The sequence below is a fragment of the Peromyscus leucopus genome, chromosome 20 (assembly GCF_004664715.2).
Source record: "Peromyscus leucopus breed LL Stock chromosome 20, UCI_PerLeu_2.1, whole genome shotgun sequence".
Lineage (NCBI taxonomy): Eukaryota > Metazoa > Chordata > Mammalia > Rodentia > Cricetidae > Peromyscus > Peromyscus leucopus.
Window position 1 is genome coordinate 32403069 of NC_051080.1, and position 10178 is coordinate 32413246.

The 10178-nt window shown below is 51.8% G+C and overlaps 1 protein-coding gene across 1 annotated transcript; it reads left to right on the forward strand.

The window, feature by feature from the left end:
* Positions 1-1194: 1194 nt before the first annotated feature.
* On the forward strand, positions 1195-10161 carry LOC119086368 (DNA topoisomerase I, mitochondrial-like). The gene is made up of 5 exons (XM_037197560.1): positions 1195-1422; positions 3679-3791; positions 5633-5754; positions 8450-8572; positions 9613-10161. The coding sequence occupies exons 1-5, from the start codon at positions 1319-1321 to the stop codon at positions 9835-9837; spliced, it is 687 nt and encodes a 228-aa protein (XP_037053455.1). The 5' UTR covers positions 1195-1318; the 3' UTR covers positions 9838-10161.
* Positions 10162-10178: the final 17 nt, after the last annotated feature.

Here is a 10178-nt window from a genome sequence, read left to right on the forward strand (position 1 = left end):
CAGCTGCTGCAGTGGAGTTCTGAGCTGTGGGTTTCAGGGGCACCAGGGAGAGAGGTGGTTGAAGTCTCTCACTATGTCTGCCTTGCTCTGATCAAACTTCATGAGGGAGGTGCCAGAGGAGGTTGAGATTCAGGGAAATTAAACTTGTCTAGTAGAAGAGCAGCTGATGGCCTCAGAGACACCGCCTGAACTGTGTCCCACAGGCAGGCACAAGCCACGGTAGCCCATCAAGTTGAAAAAAGCCATGTGAACTGTCCTGTGTGTTCGTCATAGTGAGATGGTTGTATTGAGTGTGTGTTGAAGTCAAATGCCCCTGATTATCCTGAACTGTAGGTCCTCCATATTGTAGGACACACCCCCCCCAGCTCTCCGCTAGGGGCTACGGCCTGTGAGTGGACACGATTGGGGTCAGGAGGTCTGACTGTGAGCTCCAGCATTCATCACCGTCCACCTGAAATGCTTTCTCAAGTCTGGGTCTCATGTCCAAAGCAGGGCTGCTCTTACCTGCTGTGAGAACCTGAAAGCTGTGAAGCCGTGCTCCCCAGCTGGTCTTCAAGAAGACAAGGGTCCAGGGAAGGCAGCTACAGACCTGGAATGCCCAGTGCACTTCCCAGAACCTCTTGGGGTTTGTTGATCATACCTAGCCGACTTTCTGTAGTGCTGGATGTGTCCAGCAGGGGGCCCTCTAGCCCTTCCTCGCCTCTGTTCCTGCCTCTGACCGCTAGATGTCAGTAAGAATCCAGTAAGTTGGTGGCTATGGGTAGGACCAACAGGCCCAGCTTGCTCTTCCCTGCAGGTCTCCGGCTCATTCCCACCTTTCCTGTTAGTTCACCAGCTTCTTGCAGGCCTGTATGGCTGCTTTAGGGGAAATAGGGCTGCCTGCTGCTGGCTGGGGCCCAGCCGGCTGCTGGTTGGGAGTTTTTTTGCTGCTCGGTACAGATGCCTTGAGATCTGAGTCGCTGGTCTCTTGGTAGCGGGCCTGGGCAACAGCGATCTTTGCATAACTTTCAGTGCTGTTGGTCAGTTGCCCAGGGAAGGTTGCTTTGGTACCTGCAACCTCGTCCTTCTGGAAGTGCAAGCACTTGGTGTTTTACCCCGGAGGTAGGGGCCTTTGACCATGTCGGCCTAGTCACGACTTCTGCAGGCTGCCATGGCAGGTAGAGGCGCTAGGAGAGAGTAGTGGCACTTCTTGGTCCAGGCTAGGGCAGCTGTCGCAAAGAGGGAAGGGGCTGGGCGGGACTCCGGGAAGAGTGTGGGCGGGGCTCTGCCCGAAGGGCGTGGCCTCCAGAGAGCCGGGCGAGCCCACGCACGCACACGCATGCTGCTGTTACCTCTTCGGGTCCTGCGCCGGCGTTTCCGGCATGTCTCCCGCCGCGTCCCCTGCCGCCAGGCGTCCCAGGGCGCGGAGGCCAACCGAGCAGGGTAAGGCGAGTGGAACGGAGCTCAGGATAGATAGACAGGGTGCAGCATTTGTTAGTGACTTGCCGAATCCTGCTCCTGTGCCGGGTCACACCAGACACGTTGGGAAATTCGATCACCCATGTGTTTGGGACTCGGAGCTGCGGCGTTTGGTTGGAGGAGGTCCTCTCGGAGTGTGGTTCCCAGGTTCCGTGGTTGGTCTCCGGCCCACTTCAGGATTCCTACGCTCTTTGTCACGTGGTCTTAGCTTTCCGTTCCTAGGCCAGGTCACTAGCTTGTCCTGCTGGACTTCCTGGAGACTGAGGAAGAGGCCCTGTACTTCTGGGGCCGTTCTGGGGTTGGGATGGGTGTCCAGGCTGGGCATCTCTGTGAGGTTTGGGCTTTTTATTTATTTATTTATTTTTATTTTTTATTTTTCCATCACAGGCAATTTATTTTGTTCTATTCATTCACAGTTAATACAGAAAATACTTGGAAACATTTCCATATAATGTTTGACACAGAAATCATCAAATAGAAGTATACAATGTTGACAGGAGGCAGTACATTTATAATTTATAACCCCAAATGTATTTATAAATTAGAAATGGAAAGATCTACAAATGAAATTATGAAGGTTCACCAAAGTCATTTAATCTGTCAGTTTCTCATTCATTTTTATGTCTTAATAATATTCTATTGTATGAATAAGCCACATTTTATTTCTCTCCAGTATTTGATAGCTATTTGAGTTGTTTTAACTTTTTTACTATTAGCAACACACTGGGGTTGGGATGGGTGTCCAGGCTGGGCATCTCTGTGAGGTTTGGGCTTTTTAGCCTTGCTCCTTCTGCACGGAGGTTCCCAGAAGCATCCAGCTCTCTGATGAGGGATTGTTGCTAACTTAGTGTTTAAGAAAGGGGTGTCCTGGTATGATCGCAGGAGTGTGTGTGTGTGTGTGTGTGTGTGTGTGTGTGTGTGTGTGTGTGTCTCGGGGAGGGGGGCGTGGTTCACAGTGAAGACAGCTAGCTCTCCCAGGATCAGCCTGTACAGCAGGCCAGCTGACCTGCCTTTGGTAGCTCAGCCTCTGCTGCGGGAGCTAAGTTCTTGGGCCTCAGGGATTCCAGGAAAGACAGGATGGGGCAGAATTGTGTCCTTTTGGAGAAGCTGCTAGATTGTAGGGGCACAGCAGGACGCCCAGGTAACTTGTTTGGTACTCGGTCTCTGACTGGACAAGGGAATATCACTTATGCCACGATGAGTTTATGAGTTCTGTGTCCTTGACCGTGAAATGGAGATGCTGGTAGAATCCACCTAGCGGTTGTGGTGAGGAGCTTGACGCTCAGTGCTGTCCACGTTTTATGACGCTGGATGAGGGAGAACGCTGGAGGAAGGCGTTGTCTGAGCCCATGTCATGAAACACGTCTGTATCCTGCCGTCTTCAGAGCGGGCTGCCAGCAGGCTGGAGCAGGGACTCTTCCCCACCTAGACCCATGAGAGAGGTGGAACGGGATTTGGCCATCCTTCCTCCCTTCCCCTCCTGCATTGTTCATGGGACGCCCGCCTCGGGCATCCAAATCTGCCAGAGCTCTCCGTGCTTATGAAGCCTGCTCTGGCTCCTTCTGTTCTCAGGGCATACCTGGAATTGCTTTATGGTTCAGGACCTGGTCCCTTGTCCCCTGACCTCCCCACCTACACTCACTTTCAGTCACTGGGTAGCTCCTCTCCACCTGATCGCTTCACTGTGGGGACATCAAGAAAGGCTCTTCAGAAAGTATCTGTCAGCTAGATGGTGGTGGGGCATGCCTTTAATCCCAGCACTCAGGAAGCAGAGGCAGGAGGATCTCTGTGTAACAAAGAGATTTCTTCGTGTAACAGCCCTGGCTGTCCTGGAACTCGCTTTGTAGACCAGGCTGGCCTCGAACTCCCAAGTGCTGGGATTAAAGTCCGTGCACCGCCTCTACCACCACCACCCGGCCATAGCAGCCACACTCTTTTAATTGCCAGGTGTGATGGCTATACTGAGGGGTTCTCTGTGGGACCCCGTGAAGAGGTTCCAGAGGAGCCAAGCTGGGGATCCCTTGAGCCCCCCTTTCTACTCAGCTAGGCCCCTTGAGTTTGGACCCTGGCGGGTACACACTGGAGTGTGACGGCCTGTCGGTTTGTCCCGCCTCCTCAGATGGTGTCTTCCTCCTCGGTAAATAGGCCAAGGGGGATGTCCACCAGTGGCCTGGTGTGGTGTGAGCCGGGCTCCACTCGGGCACTCTCCTGTCTTTTCAGGTGGGAAGAAAAGAGCAGGAACAGAGTGAAGTGGAGGCAGCTGGAACACAAAGGCCCGTACTTCACCCCTGCCTACGAACCCCTTCCGGATGGAGTGCGCTTCTTCTACGACGGTGAGGGCGAGGGTTTGGGCCGACTTTCTCTCCTTACCTGGTCGGCCTGCGGAGAAGACGCGCTGACCTTCCCAGCATCGGGTGCAAAGTCCTCCTCTTCCCTGCTTCTCGATGGACTGGCTGACAGAATAGAGGGCAGGGGACGACCCTGGAGTCCCCCAGAAACTCGTGTGTGTGTGTGTGTGTGTGTGTGTGTGTGTGTGTGTGTGTGTGTGTGTGTACACTCACAGATGTGCGTGGCCAGTGGCAGGCTACTACAAGGAAGGAGAGACACGAGTTTGTGTTTCAGGGACACACGTTGTACCCAGACTTGCCGAAGGTTGGGGTGAGCTGTTTTGGTCTCCCAACCTCTCCTGAGTACACAATGACAGGGCACATCTGCATCTAGGCTGGCCGCCTGGTGAGAGGTGGTGGTGGAGATACACAGTGTGTGCTGTGTGTGTCCTTGCACAGTGTGGAACACTGAACCTGTTCCTATCTGTTTGTTTTTGGTATTTTGAAAACCGAGTCTCACTATAGCTGGCCTGGAACTCTCTATGCAGAACATGCTGACCTTGAACTCATAGAGATCCGCCTGTTTCTGCCTCCTGAGTGCTGGGATTAAAGGTGTGGGCTATCACACCTAGCACAGTTTGTTTCTTCTCCTCCTTCTCCTTCTCCTCCCCCTCTCCCCCTCCCCCTCCTCCTTCTCCTTTTTTAATTTTTACTTTTTTGAGACAGGGTCTCTCTACATAGCCCTGGCTGTCCTAGAACTTACTATGTAGACCAGGCTGGCCTCAAACTCACGGAGATTTTCTTGCCTTTGCCTTATGATTGTGTGCCCACCTGCTGGGCCCATATGTACCTATGATGTGGCCTCAGGCACACGTGCCGGAGTGCACTGTGGAGGTCAAAGACCAACTCTGTAGAGCCAATTTTCTTCTTCCGTGGTTTTTTACGTGGGACTCGGGATCAAACTCAGGGCGCCATGCTTGTTTGGCGAGTGCCTTTACCCGCACACATCGTTTCTGAAATTCTTGTTCTGAAACTCTTCCGACATTCGATTAAGAGATTTCCGTCAGGAATAGCCTGGGCGCCCACCTGGTGTTCTGTCTGGGCTTCTGTGCGCTCTTCTGTCGTGCTGACCTTTTCATGGAGTACAGGAAGTCCCTGAGCACGGAGGGGTTACCCCTGCAGTGGTCACATTTTCCCACTGTGACGCATTGACTTTTATTTTGTTCCTGTAATTTCCTATGTGGAAATCTGTATTTTAGAATCGGGCCAAGGGTATATAGCTCCTGTGGCGTGCTTTCCTGGTGTGCATGAGGTCCTGGGTTCATCCCCAGAATTGCAATAAAATGAAATTTTTTTTTTTTTTTGCACCATCTAGATGGCTCAGTGAGTAAAGGCGTTTGCCACCTAAGCCTGGGGACTGGAGTTTGATCCTTGGGACCCACATAAAGATGGAAGGAGAGAACCCACTCCACAAAGTTGTCCTCTGACGTCCGCAGGCACTCCATGGCATGTGTGGTGCCCCTACCCCCAAGTGAGATGTTTGTACACGTGCGTGTACACGCGCGCACGCACACACACTAATAATGAAACGCATGTGTTGCTCTTCCATGTAATACAAACTGAGTAGCAGGAAGCGGCATAATAGAGGAGTGGGTGGCTGGGGCTGTTGCAGACCCCACAGTGATGTTCCTGGTGCCACTCCAGGAGTGTGTGGCCCTTACCTTACTCAAGTGCCGGTCACTTTGACTTAGGGTGTTCTCAGAGTGTACTGTGTACTAAAGTAGGAGGTTGGGTCACCCGGACGGGGGCTGTGTCGGTCCCTCAGTCAGCACCTGTGGTGTCTGCAGGGAAGCCGGTGAAGCTGAGCTTGCCAGCGGAGGAGGTCGCCACTTTGTATGGGAAAATGCTGCATCTTGAGTGTACAACCAAGGAAGTCTTCCAGAGGAACTTCTTCAGTGACTGGCGGAAGGTGTGTGTCCCAGCGGCCCCAGCGGCTGCCCTGGACCGGTCTGGTGGGGATGCTCTAGGGTGGGTGCCCAGCCAGCTGCCATCTCTATCGCCCGGCCAGCTTTCAGTGGCCACGGTGTTGGCCCAGCATGTGGCAGGCCGAGGTGACCTTGTCCTGGGGGCTCTGATGACAGCATCCGGCTCTCAGAGTGGGAGGCCGGAGCAGTCCAGAGGGCGTTTTCTGCCCCGTGAAAATAAGCACACAGTGTGGAGATGAGAGTGTTGTGTGAGGTTTCTCTCTTCCCTTGTTTTTTTTTAAGACATGTGTTACATGTGAGCCTGGCCTGATCTTTGCATCTTGTTACCTAGCAACCACAAGCCTGCATCCCCAGCATTTCCCTAGTGACTGACAGAATCGAGCATCTTTTCCTGTATGGTTTGTCATTTGGATTTTTTAATTTTTTTTTTTTTAATTTTTTGAGACAAGGTTTCTCTGTGCAGCCTTGGCTGTCCTGGAACTCCCTTTGTAAGACCAGGCTGGCCTCGAACTCAGAGATCCGCCTCTGCCTCCAGAGTGCTGGGATTAAAGGTGTGTGCCACCACCACCCAGCTTGTTTCTTTCTTTAATGTATATGATTGCATTGATGTCACATGAGTAGCTTTGACCAAGAGCGAGCCCAACTTTTGAATTCTCCACTTCTCTCCCTGTGTCTTCTGCCTGTCTGTGCTTTGTGGTATGTGGTCTGTCTGTCGTGCCTGTGTCTGTCCCTAGCAGAGTGCTTCGTTCCGAATTTATTGAACAGTTACAGAAAATACACATTATTATAAGCCAGGGGAGCGGAAGAGTACATAGTTCAAGATAGCAGTTATACATTAGCTTGGGTTGTAAAAGCTGACTGCGTAGAAAATCCAAGGCATAGTAAGGTTGGTTACAAGCAGGCTGAGCACACAGTAGGAAGGCAGGTTAAGTATATACTCTTTTCTATTTTGTTTTCTGTGTATGGGTATCTTGTGCACCACACACATGCCTGCTGCCATGGATCCCCTGGAACTGGAGTTACAGACAGCTGTGGGCTGCCATGTGCTGCTGGGCACTGAACCTGGGTCCTCTAGAGGAGCAGCCAGTGCTCTTAACCGCTGAGCCATCTCTCCAGCCCCAAGTACATGCATGGCCTTACGTGGTCTTAAGGCATATTATTAACTGGGCTGCACAGTCTGGCAGAAGGTCCAACCTTCAAAGGCAAGAGGGATTTTTAATATTCCGTTGAGTGAATTTGCCACAGTTTATCCAGTGCTTAATAGGTTTCTTCTGTAATTGTCCCTGAAGCACAATTGCCATCCACCAACATGGATAATTTGCATAGGATGGGGATCTCCAAAGCAGAGCTGGGGGGTCAGGGGTTTTACCACTTTCATTACTGAAATGTTAAATTACATTTGGAAATGGGTATCCTTGGCTTGTCCCTGTAGCTAACGAGAAAGACAACTAGGAAGATGTTTTTAGGTCCGTTTTAGGTTTTTTTTTTTTTTAGGTTTAGGTGGAAACTCTTGCCAACACGTTAGGCGCCATTTGTAGCTGGAGTTTTCTCTCTGGGTCCCGCCAAGCCCTGGCAGTTCCTTAGCCCACTTATAAAATAAACATGTAGACACTTATATTATTTAAACTGCTTGGCCATTAGCTCAGGCCTATCATTGTCTAGCTCTTACTCTTATATTTAGCCCATTTTTATTAATCTATACTTTGCCATGTGGCTCATGACTTACTGGTACCTTACATCTTCCTTGTCCTGGCAGCGGCTGCAGGCTGTCTCTCCCTTCCCTTCCTGTTCCCTCAATTCTCCTCTCTGTTAGTTCCGCCTATACTTCCTGTCTGGCTACTGGCCAATCAGTGTTTTATTTATTAACACATTTGCCATACAGAACATCCTACAGCAAGTCCCCACCTGGGTCATACTAGTAGAGTCCATTCGTGCTGGCTAGTGTCTGGGGGGGGGGTGCGGTTCTGTCACTGGGAGCCTGGGGTGAGCTGCTCTGTCAGCAGAATCTTTGACCCCTGGTAGTGTGGGGCATGGGGGGGTTCTTGCCCCGGGGAAGGGTGTGGATTTAGGGGCTCACTTGGGGATTTCATTTGGTGGTTTTCTGAAGGAGCAAGGCTCGGGATGTGAGTCAGGGCCACAAGTCTGAAGCTGAGACTACACACACTGCCCTCTAAGCTGTCCCCCTTCCTCCTGGGTTTACCTCATCATGCATATGTGCTTTACCATGTGCCCAGGAGGCAGCTGTTTCCAGTGGAGGTCACGCGACTTGTCCACAGGACTCCACTGTGCACCTGGATCTCTGGTATAATAGTTGTTGGAGCCTGAGGGTCTAGGGCAGTGGTTGTCAGCCTTCCTGATGCTGCAACCTTTAATACAGTTCTTAGGTTGTGGTGACTCCTGAGATACTTTGTTGCTACTTCATGACTGTTACGAACTATAATGTAAAGGTCTGATATGTGACCCCTGTGAAAAAGTCATCCAACCCCTTATAGGGGTCTTGACCCACAGGTTGAGACCACTGGTCTAGTGGCCCGGCCTTAGCACTCTGCCCGGACTCCAGCCCTGTGTTTGGGGTTTATCACAGTGATCCTGTGCCGTGGGCCCCAAGTGTGGACTCCCTGCGCCATGGGTCGGTGCCTGTAATAGAGTGCTGAGCACGTGTTGCTGGTTTTGGTCCAGGAGATGACAGCCGAGGAGAGAAAGCTTATCACACACCTTGACAAATGCGACTTCGTGGAGATCCACAGGCACTTCATGGAAAGAACTGAGGCCCGCAGGACCCTGCCCAGGGAGCAGAAGCAGGTCAGCAGTGGGTTCTGGGAAACTCGGGAGGTAGCTGGTGGGTGCAAGCTGCAGGGAGTCCCCCACAGAGCCTTCCTCCCACAAAAGCCTTAGGAGGTGGACCAGGTTCTGGGTGCTGTCACAGCAGGTGCTGAGTACTTTCAAGTTATGCCCCCCTTTTTTTTTAAAAAAATGTGTCCAGGATATAATTCCATTTTCCTGGGGCACATTTGAAAGTACACTACCACTGAGTGGGGGCGGTCCAGACCTTTAATTCTAGCACTCAGAAAGCAGAGGCAGGTGGATCTCTGAGTTCGAGGACAGCTTGGTTTACAGAGAAAATTCCAGGACAGCCAAGGCTACATCGGTCTTGAAAAACCAAAGGGGTGGGGGTTGGGGGGAGAGAGGAAGCACACTTCCATTTGAAACATCATGGGTAGCACAGGGCCCAAGAGCAGGAATATGGGGGGAGTTGATTCTGCTCTGCTTCTTTCCACATCTCCCCCCTCTTTACTTTATTTATTTATTTATTTATTTATTTATTTATTTATTTATTTATTTATTTATTTATTTATTTATTAATTTAGTGACAGGGTTTCTCTGTGCAGCCTTGGCTGTTCTGAAACTCCCTCTGTAGACCAGGCTGGCCTGGAACTCACAGAGATCCGCCTGCCTCTGCCTCCCGAGTGCTGGGACTAAAGGCGTGTGCCACCACCGCCATCAGGTTTACACATCTCCTCTCTATGTAACGGAGCCCTCCCGCCATGTAGTTCTCTCTCAGTTGTGTACTTCTTGGCCAGCTATTGCAGGGGGTTTGGGGTGATTCCAGAACCTGCCTCACTCATTTCCTCCTACCTCGAAGGCTGCCCTGTTGCTGCTGAGCTGCAGCCTGAGGAGCCTCATGCCGTGTGCCCCCCACACCTGCTGGAGAGCCAGGGCTTTGAGGCCTCCAGCAGCAGCAGCAGCAGCAGCAGCAGCAGCAGGAAGGACCTCGGTCAGCGCAGGAACTGGGTTGGTTTTAGCTTCTTCTCTCCTAATGCCCACGTACTGTGTTAACTCAGAAGCTAAAAGAAGAGGCAGAAGAGCTTCAGCAGGAGTTTGGCTACTGTATTCTAGATGGCCACAGAGAAAAAATAGGCAATTTCAAGACGGAGCCACCTGGCTTGTTCTGCGGCCGAGGGGACCATCCCAAGATGGGGATGCTGAAGAGGAGAGTCATGCCGGAGGATGTGGTCATCAACTGCAGCAGGTGTGTGGGACCCAGCCAGCCAGGCTCTCATGGGTGAGCCTTGGACCCCGGCTGGGTCTAGCCCGGGCTGCCTGGTGAGGTGACTTTTGTCCTTAGCTCTTTAGGGTAGGACCCCTCACTGGATGTGACACCAGACACTGTTCCCATGTATCCGGGGTCGTGGCAGGGCTCTGGGTCAGTAGGTGTAGCTGTGGACAGCATCCCTCTGCACCAGCAGACTCCCTCATCTTGCTCAGCGGGGCTGAGGTTCTCCTACTGGGAGGTGTGCTGTGCATTTTCAGCGTTTGGCTTACCAAATACCTAAATACCTTGGGCACTGGTGCTGGGCTGCTGTTACCTACTGTTAGTCCTGTGTAACCTCTCAAACTGCAGTGACCC

Bases quoted from the DNA above. Each gene is read 5' to 3' on its own strand.
- LOC119086368 (XM_037197560.1), top strand. From the start codon at position 1,319: ATGCTGCTGTTACCTCTTCGGGTCCTGCGCCGGCGTTTCCGGCATGTC. The intron at 1,423-3,678 runs GTAAGGCGAGTG...CTGTCTTTTCAG, and splicing joins GCGGAGGCCAACCGAGCAGG to GTGGGAAGAAAAGAGCAGGA. The intron at 5,755-8,449 runs GTGTGTGTCCCA...GTTTTGGTCCAG, and splicing joins TCTTCAGTGACTGGCGGAAG to GAGATGACAGCCGAGGAGAG.